This window comes from Dipodomys ordii, unplaced genomic scaffold (assembly GCF_000151885.1).
Source record: "Dipodomys ordii isolate 6190 unplaced genomic scaffold, Dord_2.0 Scaffold199, whole genome shotgun sequence".
NCBI classification, from domain to species: domain Eukaryota; kingdom Metazoa; phylum Chordata; class Mammalia; order Rodentia; family Heteromyidae; genus Dipodomys; species Dipodomys ordii.
The window spans coordinates 610716-628741 of NW_012267415.1; the positions used below are offsets into that span (position 1 = coordinate 610716).

At 33.0% G+C, this 18026-nt stretch overlaps 1 protein-coding gene across 1 annotated transcript in view; it reads left to right on the plus strand.

Annotated features, from left to right (window-relative positions):
• The first annotated feature begins 686 nt into the window (after window positions 1-686).
• Robo1 (roundabout, axon guidance receptor, homolog 1 (Drosophila)) overlaps window positions 687-18026 on the plus strand; it is an 829689-nt gene continuing 812349 nt past the window's right edge. Inside the window, exon 1 of the mRNA XM_013034895.1 lies at window positions 687-811. Within this exon, the coding sequence (XP_012890349.1) occupies window positions 724-811 (88 nt within the window). The 5' untranslated portion in view covers window positions 687-723. The remainder of the gene's footprint in view (window positions 812-18026) is intronic.

Genomic DNA, 18026 nt, shown 5'->3' on the forward strand with positions numbered 1-18026 from the left:
CAAAACCCAGTCGAGCAGAAATTCCCAGAATGCAGTACACTTCCACATTTTCTCTAGAAAAATTAATCAGTCATACGTCACTACAGAATATGACTATAAGATGAAATACAGCTTAATAACAATGGAGGAATTTTAAACTGTGTAGAATAGATTGGAGGAAAACATTTCATCTAGGCTTGTGCTTAATATGACAGACTAATCTATAATTTGATATTTAACACAGATGATCCATAAAAGATAATGTGCACATTATATAATGGAACATATGCATGATATACAATTAATAGATTAATGTGTAAATATAGTTCTCTATTGCATACCAATTAATAGATTCACAATGTAATATATATGAATATGTATATATTAATTTGAATGTCTATCATACCCTTATTCTGAAGAGTATTTCCTTATTTCCCAATTATCAACTATTATATCCCATCTTCAACAGATATTTGATCAATTCTCCCAGGGGAAAAATAGTCATCTCTATATATTCCTATGGTTTTATTCTATTATCTTTTTAGGTTATAATCATGTCACAAGACAAAATGGGCTATCAGCTTTGATGCATACCAGGATACCATGTTATGTTCTGCTTCCTCCAGCCCTGATTCAGAGTGCTTTATTGAAAATATTCCATGTCGTAACTTGTATTTGTTTTAACCTCTCCAGGTAACCTACATCCATATCACTGGCTGGGTGTAATGCAAGGAAGGGATAAAGATGAAATGGAATCATCTTCCTTTTTTGGTCATCATATCACTCCTCAGTGTGCTGGAAAATCATCTCTTCCTGGCCCAGCTAATTCCAGGTAAGTGATATGCTTTTGTTTCATCAGAATTAATCCACTATCCCTTGTTTGCTTTAAATGCAATTTCCTCGCATGTATCCTAAATCAAATGTACCTTTGATTTCTTCGGAATTCATGTGTCTGTGTGAATGACTGCTTCTGTGTATGTCTGTGCTGACACACTTCAAGGAATCAAGGAATCATTCTTGAATAAAGAGTACTCTCAAGAAAACTGGGGAAAACTGAGAAAATCCACTGTTACTGAAATATATGAAATGCATTATATTAACTAAGTAAATAAGAGAAAAGGAAGATCAATTAAAGTTGGGAAAAGTTGTCTATCACACAAAGAAGGGAAAAAGCAAAGTCATAGTACTTTTTACACCTTAGAAAAATAAAGAACAGAGGGTAGGGGGATATTTAAAACTAGGAAGCAAGAAGCCCTAATCTTGTTGCTACCAAAGGATGCTACCATAGCATTATGCGTGAACATAGAAACCTGTTTCCTTAAAGTTGTAATTTTATTAGCGATACTACAATAGTATTTCCATGAAATGCTTTTCTTCAACTGTTCTATAAATCAACTAAACCCAATATTATGAAAGAGAAAAATAGAACACATTAACACATTAACCGGGATATAATTTTGTTGTTTCTTGAATAAAAACAATGGGTACATTTGTGAAGAATGCAAGTTAATGCCACCACATTTTAGTCAAATTATTCATGACAATATCAGAAGAAACTATATTGTTACTTATTATAGTCAGAAACTATATGAAGTTTATCATGTCCTTTTAAACTTATACAAAGGAACTGAAAAGAAGTTGAGAAAACTCCTATTTTACCGGAAAGATAAAAAATTGTAAAGAAATAGATTTGTATAGCTCCTGAAGAATTTTGCATATGAAGGAATATACATAGAAAATATAATTTGTTACAAATATTTGTAGATTTAATATTTTCTTAAATGCCTTTCTATTGTCACTGCCATGTTGAGTATTGGTAAAAACTAGTGCAAGATCCAAATACCAAAATGTGGCATTATAAGAAAAATAATGCATTAAACAAGTGAGAAATTCAAATGAAAGTAAAAATTGGTTGTCTTATAAATTATTAAGTTAATGAGGTTTCTTACATAAACATACTTTGAAAAGTACCACTACTGATAATATTCTAATCCAGGTATAAATAAGTCAAAATTAACTGTAGAACTAGCTAAACTGAAGTCAATAAACTTGGTTCATGTTCAGTTTTGGAGGATACAGAAATGGTGATACAAAGGACAAACAAATACAACACTATGCAGCAATATGTTGAAAGGCAACTATACAATTTATGGATATGGATGGAAGGGAAAAACTGGGAGACATAAATGGAAGGTGCAGCATTTTTCAAAAAGAAATGTACCCTTTATCTGTCTTATAACTATAACCCCTCTGCATGTCACCATTACAAAAACAATATTAAAAAACCCTCAAAATTGTCAGAAGAAGTTTCAGCAACTTCATCCATCTAATAGAATAAAGAATACTTGTGTGAGTAAATTATCGTTTGGTAGTATAGTATAGTATACATAGAGTTTATAGAGTGTGGAGTATAGGCTTATTAAAGAAGCAAATGTTACTTTTTTGTACAAAATATAATATCTGAAGCAGAGCATTTAAAAATAATTGGTGTTTAAATTACATGATTATTATCTTCCAAGCAACTCTAAACAAGGCTTAAAATTCATGAACATATCTTCCCCTACCATTGGCATGTTGGCTACCAAATAGATAGGTTATCAGTGCAAAATATGCCATCCAGATTGGATGCATGGGTCCTTTCTGAGAAAACATCTTAAAAAAATAACATCCCACATGGGATGCTTGTAGCTGAGATGCCAATCTTCCCCACCCCCTACCCCCACCCCAAGATCACAGAGTTCAAAATTATTTCAAAGTAATTTACCTGTCAAAGAAGTCTGCTGTTAGCTTTCAAAAGGAACACCTGCAGAGTAGAAGTTATTTTCCTAACCACCTCCATCACGTGGCTGTTTTAGGGTAGGGAGGTTAGAGCACCCACTGAAAGAGCTTATCATCTTTAGAATTTTGTTTCTTTCCCATTAGTCTCTGAAAGCAGTGAAATTCGGATCCCTTTTGGTGTTCTTGTTGCTCCATCTTACTGAAGCTCATTAGTAGCTTTGAATGTGAAATAAATGTATTATCATAGCTTAGAAAAGGAAAAAGATCAGAAGTATCAGTATCTTTTTGAACATAAAGAAAGCCATTTTTCATTCAGCTGATTTCCTCTTCATCCTCTCAAGAATTTCCTTCTTCATGAGACATTTATTGCAAATGTCAGATAAATGAAAAGAAAGTAACAGATTTCTGAATAAGCATAAGCATGTATCTTTAGCACATTGTAAATTATTAGCAGAGGTGTGTCACAAAGCTGCTGTTTTAGGATGCAAAATAAAAGCACAATTAAAATAATCAGCATAATGAAGATTTTCTTTTGCTATCACAACAATAAAGAAGCTAAGACATTTGGTATATTAAAATACCATATTTAAATATGATGTCCAAAGTTGATGGATTACCCAGTTATTATTTTTTTTATTTTGTTCTCTGAATGTTATGGGGTTTTGTTTTGTTTTTTAATTACTATTATGTTTTAGAATATTTTATGTGAAGTAGTTGTGTTAAGGAATCTAGTATGTTTAGTCATTTAAATTTTTAAAAAAGCTCTGTTAGTGACAAACACAGAGATATTGAAAAATGAGGAAATAGATTTTCAGAATAATTGGACCACTCTTGTTTCTGAACTGTTGCTGTCATTGCCTTTAGTGCCTACTCCTTCATGCAGAACACTGGTAGACTTTTGGTCTGGATGCCTTATCTCTAATTCACATATACAATATATTCTAAAACCTGCTGTGGTTATCTCTTGAGGCGGGATACATCTTGACTGTGTCACATCATTCTCTAATCACTGATGGGGAGCAATCTGGTAGATACTCATTTAACATTTCAAATGAGTCACCTTTAATTGCAACAGATGTCAAGAGTACTAGGAAAGACAAGTGTTAAATGACATGTTTTAAAAGTATACATTTCACCTAAGGTGGAATTGAATGGAAAATTTACAGAGTGTCTTTGGTTTAAATGAAATGTTAAATGTGAGGTTTATGTTAAAAGATTTTAAAAAGGAAAGACATGGAAGAAAATCCCACATGGTTATTATTTGTGTTTGAATAAATTCAGGCAGCCCATTTAAAGTTAAATATGATTTATTTTTTCCTCTTCATTCTGTGAATGTACACCAGTGCTTTCCTTCATTAGAGATTCAGGTGATGACAGGATTATTTCCTTTTCCCAGCCTCATGTCAACCAGCCTTGTGTGTGAGAGTTTCTCAAATCATTTACTGCTTCCCTGCCCCACTGGTCCAGCCTCTACCACTTCAGTATCTTGCTATTATACCCACAGGAAGGTAATTACAAGGAGCTAAGCGTTAGAGCTTAAATCATGCCTTGAATTGTAATTTTAAAAGAATTCTTTTTATGTAAAATTCAAGAAATTTATAGACAGGACATTTCTGTATTCTTTCTGTTTAATTTTTCATATGACAGATCTTGGATACAATTGAGCAATTAGATTTTTTAATCTCTTTATAATGTAACATATATATAGAAAGTAAATTTCTAAAATTCCAAGGTGACATAATTTATACTTTATGTAATATTTTATTTAATAAAGTATTTAAATTATATTTATATGCTTTATATATTTTTTTATATTTTTAATTTACACTTTATTTAATACTTTATTTAATAAGCATTATTTCACGTTTAATGTACTCATTTTCTTACTTATATAAATGTAAACCCCCTGCTCATCAGCTTTACAATAAAAAAATCATAAAAGATGTTTTTGGTAAAATCGGCCTATTCATCTGGAATGATAAAACATTTATTCTTTATTATAAAAAGCCCACATCAAGGTTCTTCAGATACTGCGGTTAAGTATCAAGCATACAGTGCTGAAGAGTTATGTGTAGACTTCAAAGATTTAAAAAATTATATAGGTTTAAATGTGTTATGTAGAAGGGGTGAAATAAAAAGTGAATCAAAGGTTCTTGCTTAAGGGTCTGAGCTTTTTGATAAACAGCTTTATTCCATTTGATAGAAGGAAAAGATACATCCTAAAGAGTGTTTCATTATTAGTTTCATTATTAGTGTTTTATATTATGATGATGAGCTTAAACTCTAACCTTGAAAAAAAATGAGTTATGTAGAAGAATAGACTAAGAGTTACATTTATTAGAGAAAGGATATTAGAATCAATTACATATCTAATTTTGTAACTCAACTGATCATTAAGATAGAAATTACAAAAACATTTGCATAGTATCCAAGTATGTTCTTGATATCAATGGAGCAAACAGATCCTCATACCACGTAGTATAAATAATTTATTTTTGCTGTTGCTTGCTTATTAGAAAGAGGTGCTATCCCAGATTTGACTGATACAATCAATAGTCCTTTATTCAAATAAGTTCTTACTTGATAGAAATTATTCATTGGAGGTCTATTGAAAAATGAATAAGAGGAAGAAGTTGTGGAAAAATGCTACAAAGATCTCAATTTTGACTCAGCCAATAGAAATGACAGAGACAGATATTCCAAGAAAGTATGTCATATTGATAAGCAAGGAGAAAAGAAGAGAGAGTGTTGAGAATGACTCTAATACTTCATTCTTGGGAGGATGAGTCAAAAATCTGATTCAAAATATGACACTGTAGTTCAATTTAATGTATATTAAACACTATAACAATGTGCATTCATTCGATTTTAGAATTGATTTTAGTAGACATAGGTGTTTAGATAAATTTAAATTGGTAATAAATTCAAAATTTTCCTTAAATATATAGTTATATATGTATATATATTGCCACTATTTATTTGCATACTTATCTGTATATATGCAGATATCTATACTATTTATTACTGCGCATTTATAGATATTAATAGGAATGTGGAATGTAATTTTTGAGAAAGTCAAGTTAAAGAGAACACTCATAAGATTAATATTACATACATAAACGTTGAAGTGTCTGTGAAACCATGATATGTTATATCGAAATATAACATATAATACTTATTAGTATATGTATACCATATATATATATATATATATATATATATAAGATTTATTCTCAGTGAAGTTGTGGTGTGGTTTAAAGTTTCCATTGTATACCTGATAAACAGAAATCTCTTAATTGTCATTTGATTATGGTATTTGACATTCATATATGTAGATATATAAATATGTGTGTGCTTATGCTACAAAGAATAATACATCCTATCCTTAGAAATAAGTCTTGAAATAGCACAAATACATAAGAAGAAACAATAGTGAAATTTCCTAATGGCCCTTGTAGTGAAGATGAGATGTTAGAAGAGTAATAGCCAACTGTCTTTTAATTTTGTGTCTCTTTGTTAGCCTTGTTGTTCTAGTGTGAAACTTTATTTAATCTAGGTAATAAGTAGATAAGAACAAACCTGCAGACACAGTGCACTACAAGACACTCAGTGAGAAAGTTGTATTTGCAATCTAGCTGTAGAGCTCAAGTATATTCTGCCTTAGTGATATGGCCCCGGTGATGAACCTGGTTTGCAGAGCCCCATGTGCCACACGGTCTACCTAATTAAGCCATCAGAATGCATTGCAGCAAACAGAGTGCCTCATATGGACGAGTATAAGTAATTTTTGTTTCTCTATTGCTTGGTTAATAGAAAGAGGCGCTATCTTAGATTATGACTGATAGAGTCTATATGGTACAGCTGTTGTAATTGTGCCTGAGGGTCAGGAAAGCCTATGATAGAAAAAAGCTTTCTATTTACCTGAGACAATGCCATTACTTCATTCAACTATTTTCCCTAGAATTCCTAGTGTGCCCTTATTTTTCTTTTTCTGCTTTCTTGTATTGCTTGAGTCGTCTCCCTGTGTGCCAGTGCCCTTTGTTGGATAAACACCGGCTCTGCCCTGATGTCACATGAGAGAATTGCTTTGAAAATGGATTCCTTTGGGGCATTCACATTGTGTAAATAAATGGGTTAGTATTGCTAGTAAAATATTTTTACAAATGCATTAACATGCTGTAAGCATGTAGGTCATGAAAGTGTAAGCACACTAGAACTAACATTCTGAAATAAGTATATATGTCAACTTTTGAAAGTAATTATATATATGCATATATAGTCGATCACAATATACATGCATACTTATGTTTATATGTATATAAATTCATATATTTAAATGTAGGTCCATGTATATGATGAGATTTTTTAAATTTTAAATTATTTATATCTAGTTTACAGCAAATACGTTTTTGTCCTCATAAAAGTAAGATTTATCCTGGTGTCTTTTTTTATTTTTTCAGTCAGTACTAATAGACACTCTGAAAATAAAGGGTGATGTATCTCCTTGAATGACTAAATATTTAGTAGGTGAAAAGCATTTTATAGAGGTATGCAATGCAGATGCCCATTTTTCTATCTAAATAGCCTTTCAACTTTATTTTAATATTTCACCCCTTGTAGGTTCATAGCTTGACTTTCAATTAAGACAGCAATAAGAGTTCCACGAGGATTACAGTGAGGGGCACAGGCCCCTTCTCTGCCTCTGCTTTGTTTCACAGACTCCTACATTCTCCTCATGATTTTGTGACATCAATAAGTTCTTTCTACATCTTCCTCTTTATGTTTTCTTTTCTTACATTTCATTTTCTAATATAAGGGAATGATTCTAGTAGTTTAAATAATTACTCTCTGGAAGTGTGGTTTATCTCTTTAACCATATATGTATGTACATATGTGTATATATGTATATATAGCTGATATCACTGGGTTTAAATAAACTTGTTAGGTAAATTAAATCAGCAGCTGAGGATAGAGAGAGCACCACATGGTATTCAGGCAGGGGAAAGGTTTATTTTCCAGCTGAAGGCTTCCTCTGTTCAAGCTGGAAGCCCATGCAGCTGGGACAAAAAAGGTTGAATCACACCTGGGCTAGGACTTATCAAGGCCTGAGGCAGGGAAGAAGGTGTGGCCACATGGGATGCAGATGTGACTTCAGGGAGGAGGGAGGTGACTGCCTCCAGGTGTGCCAGTTACCTAGGTGAAGCAGAGACAACCGAAAGGAGGGAGGAGTCTGCTCCACCTTCTCAGGGTGGACCTGACAAAACCATATTTTAAAAAATATAATGTAGCAATATTTGTATGATGTAACTATATGAATTTTGGCATCTTAAATATTAAGTTTGATATCAAAATGATGTTTAAAATAGGATTTGTAAAGGGAGACAAGATATAAAATTCATGGAAAAACTATAGACATTTAAAAATTAGGAGCTTTACAAGGATCGAAGAACAAATCTGAGAGTTTTGATTGGGTGAGAAAAAGTCATTTTGCCAAGTTTCTAATGTTCTTTAGATCCATATAACAGTAGCTCCACAGACAAAGGTAAGATATACAAATGAGATTTGTAACCATTTTTATTTTCTTTAAGTAGTTGTAAAATGGAGTTGGCACTTAACAAAGCAACTTATGAATGCACTATGTCTTGATCCATGTCACAAATCAGGGTACAGTAAAGCCATCAGCATAATCATGTTTATTGCAGCACTATTTACCATAGTCAAAGTATGGAATCAGCCTAGATGCCCTTCAATGGAAGATCAGAGCAACAAAATGTGGTACATATACACAATGGAATTTTACTCTTCCATTAGAAAGAATTATCTTTTACCATTTCTAAAGAAATGGAAAGGCTTGAGTGAAGTAAGTCATTCCCAGAGACAAAAGATGCTCACAAGTTCATAAGTAAATAAGTTGGGTGGTATGCAAATGAAACATGGAAGATTTGAGAATCCTCAAATATTCTAATTCAAAAGTCAACATTCAACAAAGTAAAACAACAGGAAGCAGATATTGCAAAGGGGTGGGGTGGGGTCAAGGGAAAATGGGTGGATGAATGAAGAGACAAAGGGGGGAAATGCAGACAAAATTCCAGGGTATATCCTTCAAAAATAAGGAGTAAGGGAGGGTTGTGTAGGGGAGAGATGAATGGGAATGTAGAAATCCATTTTTAATGATCACAGATAAATGTACATCTCATTAATGGAGTTTGGAATTAATCTTCCTTTCAATTTATGTTCTATCTTTTTAAAATCATTTTTCTTATATTTTCATAAGTTTTTAGTAATTATATAATACAAGTACTTGTATTAATTATATGTCTCAACCTGCTGTGTACTCCTTAATCCACTGCGACCAAGAGCAATACAATACCAGACCATGCAAATGAAGTTTGGAGTGGCAGGAGATCTGTAGCCTTCTGGGGGTAAGAGATCCCAAGATTCCATTAACCAAGGTTTTTATTGGTCTTGTGCAAGGAAGTAAAGTTCAAACTTCAACCTGAAACAGTATTTTATATACAAGTGGTAAGTGACCTCCTTATGGGAAGAGAGCTAAACTGTAAATAGCCTATAATTTGCATAAATCTAAGTCTACCCTTGGGCTCCCACACAGTTTCGGTTGGAATCTGAGTTCTCATTAAGCCAGGAATGATGGACATTTGCAGGAAAGCTCTCAGCTTACTGAGAGTGTATTGGGAGAAGGTACTCCAAACTCCCAGTCCTTTCGGGGTCTCACAGCCTGGAATTTTGGGCTCCACAATAATATATAAAAATAAGTACTTTACTCAAAAACATTGGATTTATTGGCAGACTAACTTAGATTTCCCACCAACTGCTGGAAATATGTGAACTTAAGAAATTTGTGTATGGACAACAGATGCTGGAGGGGATGTGGACAGAAAGGAACCTTACTTCATTGTTGGTGGGAATGTAAACTTGTTCAACCACTTTGGAAAGCAGTATGGAGGTTCCTCAAAAGACTTCAGGTAGAACTCCCCTATGACCCAGCAATCCCACTTTTGGGCATTTACCCAAATGTTTACAAACAAGACCACACTAAAGCTACCAGCACAACTATGTTTATTGCAGCATTATTTACCATAGCTAAAATATGGAACCAACCCAGATGCCTCTCAGTAGATGAATGGATCAAGAAAATGTGATATATGTACACAATGGAATTCTATGCCTCCATCAGAAAGAATGACACTGCCCCATTTGTTAGGAAATGGAAATACTTGGAAAAAATTATATTAAGTGAAGTAAGCCAGGCCCAAAGAAACATAGGTCCCATGGTTTCCCTTATTTGTAATATCTAGTATATGTATGAGTCAAGCAGAAAAGGTCAGATAATGTGATGTCAGGAAAATGAACCCTTAGATAGGTATTTTAATGTTTTTTTTCTTTCATGCATATGTTTCTAATGCATTTATAAGATTATCTCTTTGTTGCTTTGTATGTCCCTCCCCCACAGTATAACCCCTGCTTTCACTATATTTGATGTCAGTATAACTTGTGGAGGAGATGGGGAAAAACCAGTTGTTTAAGGATACAGGTGGACCTGTTGCAACAATGAGAAGTACAAGTTGTCATGTCCAAAACAAGCTTTACAACGTTGGTGGGGGGGTAGGGGGGAAGTAGAAGGATTGGGATTGGGGGGGAGGGGGGAGGCTGGGAAGTGATGTGAAGCATAAACAAAGGAGGAGGCTGCAATGCTTCGTAAGATATGTATGCATTATCCTGCCCATGCAATTGTAACCCCTCTGTACAGTATGTTCACAAATAAAATAAAATAAAATTTAAAAAAAAAAAGAAATTTGTGTATGGAGTGGGTTCCAGTGGCTCATGCATCTAATCCTAACTACTCAGGAGGCTGAATTCTGCAGTTAGTGGTTCAAAGCCAGCCCCAAAAGTTAAGTCTGAGAGATTCTTATCTCCATTAACTATCAAAAATCTAGAAGTGGATTTGCAGAAGTACAACACCTGCCTTGAACCAAAAAGTCCAAGGACAGTACCTAAGTTTAAGCCCCATAACTGACAGACACACACACACGCACACACACACACGCACACACACATATTGTGTAGGTTTAACTTGTTTCCCTCCTTTGTTTTATCTTCATAAAGGAGGTATCTTCTTATGTTCTGAAAATTAAAGAAGATTGCAAATATCTAACATGCTATCAAGTACCTAGATCATTCTCCATAATGAATAGCTATTATAATTTTAATGTGTAATTGTAAATTATACATTATTGTTATGTGTTCCTAGAAAATATTTGTAATAAAGAAAGGTACAGATAGATGAGTGGAAGGTTTTATTTGTTGGGCTCAAGTCTAGGTAATGAATCCAGTGACTAGAGTTGACACTTTGGAGAATTTCCCTGGCCTCATGGAAGTGGTGAAAGACAAAATATCCATAAAAGATAGGGTTTCCTGTGGAAAATAGATGTGAAAATAATAGTAAATCTTAAATAATTCTGTGAACACATTTTAAAAATGCTTACCAAACTTCAATATATAATATCAGAAACAGTACTAAGTAAAAATCACAAAGGTATATGAAGAAATCGAAATTTGTTATGACAAACAGATATGACACAAATCCACATCAAATCCAAACCAAAATGAAAACTCAAATTTAACAAAACATGGGAGAACTTGGCTTATAAATATGTAAGAAAGTCAGGTCACAACTGTTAGACATTTTTCCTTGAAAACTGACATAATGCTTCAGGGCAAACAAAGAAAATGTGTGACAATTATGAGGGTTTCTTTTGATAGCACTGTGACTTTTTTTTAGACTAGAATAGTGATTTTTATAATAATTTAAAACTCACAAATATATGACTGAAAATTGTAGAATTTAATGGAGTGGGTAACAATGTTCAACGAGAAATGTATCTTACTCATGTAAATGTAACCCCTCTGTACCGCATCTTTACAATAAAATAAATAAAAGTATGACATGAAACTGAAAGATTTCCATTAGCTAATTAGTTCTCCTTAGTCATATATATATATAATGTTTAACATTTTATACATTTTTCTATTATTTTCATTATTTCTGGATATCAGGGTAGAAATACAGGGCCTTATCCTTGCTAGGCTTGCTTGCTTAGCTGGTGCTGTATCACTTGAGCCATACCTCTTGCTTAACTTTTTGCTGATTGATTGGGAAATGGAGTTGCAGACTTTTCTCCTTGCATTGACTTCAAGCTGTCATACTCCTGATATCACACAACCTTCCTAAGTAGCTAGGATTACAGGTTTGACCACTGGTGCCCACTTGACTTTCACACTTCTGTCCTGTTTAATGAAATCCATTATACCTAATTATACACATATGTCATCCATTTAAAAAACTGTAAAATATAGTAAATAGGCAGGTTTCATTAGGTAGCCAATGAAAAGAACACCACACTTCAGGCAGGAAAAGAAGTTTATTTACTGACCTGCTGCCCCCACCATACATGGTTGAGAGGCATGGCAAAAAAGGGGCAACCCACCCCTGGGCCAGGACTTATCTAGGCCAGGGAAAGGAAGAGGTGTGGCCAGGTGGGGAAAAGTTATGGCTTCACTGGATTCAGATGTGATCTCATGGTCAGGGGCCCTCCTAAGGTCGGATAGGAGGCATGTGACCAGAGGTACCCAGAATGTAACCTAGCCAGAAGGGGAGGTGACTGCTTCCTGGTGTGCCAGTTACCTAGGTAACAGATACTGGGCGGAAAGTTAGCCAAGGGGTACGAGGTGTCTTCACAGGGCCTGCATGGCCTGGGCAGACCTTACAAAAACAAAGATGAAGTAAGTTTGGTAATTACATGTATTATTTTAAAATTCCCTGAGAAATTGAAGGCATAATGAAACAAATGCTTGTTAGAATGCACCGGTAAGATAGCTAAGATATGGAACCAACCCAGATGCCCCTCAGTAGATGAATGGATCAAGAAAATGTGGTATATATACACAATGGAATTCTATGCCTCCATCAGAAAGAATGACATTGCCCCATTTGTTAGGAAATGGAAAAACTTGGAAAAAATTATATTAAGTGAAGCCAGGCCCAAAGAAACATAGGTCCCATGGTTTCCCTTATTTGTAATATCTAATATGTGTATGAGTCAAGCAGAAAAGGTCAGATAATGTGATGTCAGGAAAATGAACCGTTAGATGTGTATTTTAATGTTTTTTTCTTTCATGCATGTGTTTCTAATGCATTTATAAGATTATCTCTTTGTTGCTTTGTATGTCCCTCCCCCACAGTATAACCCCTGCTTTCACTATATTTGTTGTCAGTATAACTTGTGGAGGAGGTGGGGAAAAACCAGTTTTTTAAGGATACAGGTGGACCTGTTGCAACAATGAGAAGTACAAGTTGTCATGTCCAAAACGAGCTTTACAACTTCGGTGCGGGGGGAGGGGAGGGGGAGGGAAGAAGGAGAAGGATTGGGATTGGGGGGGAGGGGGGAGGCTGGGAAGGGATGTGAAGGGTAAACCAAAGGAGGAGGCTGCAATGCTTGGTAAGAAATGTACGCATTATCGTGCCCATGTAATTGTAACTCCTCTGTACAGTATGTTCACAAATAAAATTAAATTAAAAAAAAAAAGAATGCACCGGTAAGTTGGAACTGTTGCAGCTAAAGGAATTTATCTGTTAATTGGTTCATACATTTATACGGGTGCTTTGTCTATTTTGATTTTGAAGAAATTTGGTTGCTCAAGCAACATATGGAATTGGTTTGACATAATGTACTTTTATTTCCACAATTGGAAATGGAAAATAAAGCTTAATATATCAGGTATTATATACATTTCATGAAATTTATAATGTGTTGAACATAATTAGACTAGCCTTAATAATATAATTGATAAATTAGTAGAAAACTGAATGAAATAGTGTTAGAGAACGTTTAAGAAAAAAATTAAAATTAAAAGTGATTCTAATAATACATAATTACAATTACCACTGACTTACTAAATATTTCCATTATTAGTTTATGCTTTAGAAAACAAATTAATAGTATGTCTCTCTTGAATTAATACTAATAAAAGGAAGAAAATTGATACTTAAAAATATTTATGAATTAGAACTATTAACTAATATTCCTAGAGTCACTTAGTTGCAATAAAGGTTGGGAAAGAGTTTCGTTTACAAAACAAAAAAAAACATAATAACAGACAACATATTATATGTAAATTCATGGTGAACATGAAAATATGGAATCTTCTCTGTAACCTTTGTTTATCTGACTTAGGTAATCTGGGACATGGTTTACACACTGTAATTACGAAATGCTTAAAGTCTTCTAAAACACGCTTATTTCTGCCAGGAAAATGAACAAGCAAACATGGTGTTTCAGATTATTAACAGAATTTTCTTGATTTGACCTTTCTATCATTTTCTTCTTTAAAAAAAAACCTACTTTCTCTTTTCAAATCATATTCTTGTTTTACTCCTACTTTGACAGCTTACTAATAAAGGATATCACATTCATATGCCATAAAATATTGAGGATTGTTTCAAGATGGCATTTTTTTCCCAAATGCTGTGTTTTTCTCATTATCACATGTCAATACTTCTTTTGTTAAAAAAGGAAGCATAGTTTTCACTAAATTATAGACAAAGTACTTTTCATTAGACACATCTTCATTACCAAGTTACACCTTTTCCTAATTGTTTTAATTCACCACAGCAATTTAAAAATATGTATCATGCAGCTATAAGTTAACATTTCTACAATTATATTTCATGAATATTTAGTTTCATATATAGATCAAAGTGTTTCAACTAATTAGAAAGGAATGTAGTAAAATTATTCATAAACACACTGACAGACTAGAAAATTTTTCACCGAATTATGCATATTTACTCCTTAAAAGTCTATCACATTTTTTCTAATAAAACAATTTTATGGTCTTTCACCTCAGTATTTGAAATAATTTTTTTCTTATCATTAAGAATGACTAAAATGGGAAAAGTGTAATTTCTCTGCCATGTTAGATTTTTTTTAAATTCTACTTACATTTAATTCTGCTCTGCAAACTTCAGACATTCCATCACTGAAAGCAATACAAATGCCCACAAAATGATGCCAAATTTGGAAAGCTCAGGAAAACACTGTATAATGTTTTAGAATACTCAATAAATTGTGTATTATAATACTGTTCCTATAAGTGAGCTAAGGAGACTTTTTTCTTTTTCAAAAGTAACTAATTTTGAATATGAATAGAGGTATATGAGGCAATTATAATTTACAGTACCCTGTTGTATAATGAACCAAATTAAACTGAAATTTACCCTAAAATAAATAGTGTGGGAAATGTTTGTATTACTCAAAAACAAAAAAAAAAAACCTGAACATCCTCCTTTTAATTTTTTCAAATATAATCTAGAAGTATATTTTTAAATAAAAATTTCATTTATTTTTATATTTTTAGAAACTATGCTTATTATATAAATGTACACATTCTCCCTGACTCCTGGTGTGATTAAATCTTTGGCTTTGTTGCCTTTTCCCCCATTTAGATTCAAATGTATTTATCCTTAACTGTAACTATGAACTTTAAAATCCCCACGTATGCTATGAAAAACCAGAAACATTTTAAATGTGATATTGTGGAGTAATGAACCCTAAATAAGTGAGCCAGTACCTTTAAATCAGACCTTTTTTTATTTTAATGTGTATTATTTAGTAACTTAGCTTCATTTTGGGACTTTAGAGATAGCATGATTTTATCCTGGAATTACCTGTGGCCTTTGGAAGGTCACTGGCTTACAACTTACTGCCTCCCATAAATTGATCTAATCTTCTGAATAATGGCTATCCATGCTGATGATCAATATTTTATTGCTTCAACACCCTAAAACACACCATGAATTACCATCAAAATCATTATCGCCCAGCACTGCAGGCATAACAGTAATATACTTGTGATATTGCTGCTCAGCTTGCAGGGCTGTTTATGAAACAAGACTCTGGTTGAATGGTTTTATTTCAACATGGTTATAATCCATTTCATCAATAGAAATGCTGTTGACAGGTATCACTCAGGTTGTCCTGTACAAGGCCAGAAATAATGCAATCATAATAGAAGCCATTATAATTTCAAGCCTTAACCATCAGGTATAAAATTCTTGTATTATGCATTCTAAGAATCAATCACAGAATAGTCTTCAAAAACAATATAAGGCATAGATAAGGCACAAAATATTACTCTAATAATTGTTACATAACCCTACTTTTAAAACAAAACTGTATATGGTACATGCTTTTTGTTTCATTTTTCTATTACAACATTTTTTACCATCTTTAGGTTTTACCATTTTCATAATGTTTTACTCTTGAAAACATTTGCCAATTTTCACAGTTTCAATACACAAAAGCTGTGATCTCTCTCTGATACATTTTCTTTTCCATGATTCACTTGTCAGTCAGCCTCAACATTTACTTGCTTGATGTGTCCTATGACAATCAATATTTGACTTTGTGAGAATGCTTCTGATAATCCACAATTTGTCAGGATCATGATTCTGATCAAAAAATGAAAACTTTCTCCCTTGAGAATCTAAGCACGGATATAGAAAGCACAGCAGTCATAAAATAGTTTTTGTTCATTATAATCCTAATCCTGTTATCTGTTGGTTTCAATTGGTTTCATTCCCATAGGCTTGCACAGACACTTCAGTAATTCCGTTTCCTCCAAGTAATAGGGAACTGTTCATCTATTTAAACACTTGGTTTAGTTATAGTTTATGTAATCAAGGCATGTGCTTGCCATAATTTTTTCAATATTTTCCTTAAGCTTTGAATTTACCTCAGAGAAATCTGGTCAAAGCTTTAGGAAGAGTTTATACCTTTGAGGTGTGTCAGATGAGTTGATTTGATCTTATAAATATTACCAGTTTTTTCAATCACTACACAGACATATTTCATTTTTAATTGAACTTATATATTCATATGCTCAGTATTGGACAAAGATTGTGCACACAGCACCAAAATATACACATAAATGATATGAGGGTTATGATTTCATGGTGGATGAGCAAATAAATATTATTCTTTATCTTTTTTTGAGCAAATAAAGTAGAAGGAAAATCTGACTAAAATTTAAAGTATAAATACAGTTATTGCTCTTGAGTCATTGTAATTCTTCAAAAGCATTAATCTAAAATGTATCTGTTATAGTTTTACATTTGTGGCTTGTGTATGTTTGTAGGAAGGGGGGTGGATGTATATGCGCATACCCAGATATTAAGAAAAAAATATTTCAGATCACCAAACACAAAGCTATTGAGGATAAATTGTAAATTTGATACTTTTTTTCTAAACTAAGACTAAGACATAATTACATGCCCCATCCATTTCCACTTGGTAAGATATAGTGCTAAATAATTGAGTTAATTATAGTACTAGAAATAATAGTGTAACAAAATTGTAAGTAAAGCATGAATTTATTTTTAGAGAATTGAGCCATTTCTTTCTGATTGTAAAATTTAGAGTATTAAATAATTTTGACCTATTCTGAGCAACCTTACTTAAGACATAATCACCTCTTTGGCACTATTTGGAGTTTATATTTGCACTCTAATATGGCAAGTGAATCAGTTAGCTTTCTGTTACCATAATGAAATAGCGAGACAATTGACATATAAAATAAAAGGGTTCTTAGTACATGGGGAGAATACATGCTAAAGGAAATTGCTCACAAACAGAATCAAGAATGTGAGAATGAGAACCAGAAGGGTCCCAAAATTCCTTTGGATGCCATTCCCTCCAGGACTTTTCCAGAAGTCCCCACCTGTTATAATCCTACACCACCTGTTATAATGACACTACTATAGAGATCAAGCTTTTCAGTCATTGACCTTTGGGTATATTAAATCCATAACAAAAGGTAAATTTACAGAAATACCAATTCACTTTTCAACAGATAACAATTGTACTTGAAATCTGTATATTCTATTTTCCTCCCCAATAAAAAAGTAACAAATGTGAGCATATAAAATTTTTAATGTGATTTCATTAGAGACTGGTGAGAGAATACCTGTATAATACAATCACAAATATGAGTTGTTATATATTTATGTGAGTGGTTTCTAGTTTCTAACAGTCTTTTCAAGGAAGTAACAGAAACTAATATTGCCTCCCCTCTATTTGGTAATATGTTTTTTTCTGACAGTCTTTGTAGGACTGTAGTCATAAAACCTATCTTTATTTCAGTTGAAGGAATGGTATACATAGAGCCCAAGTATAACTTGAGTAAATAAGCCT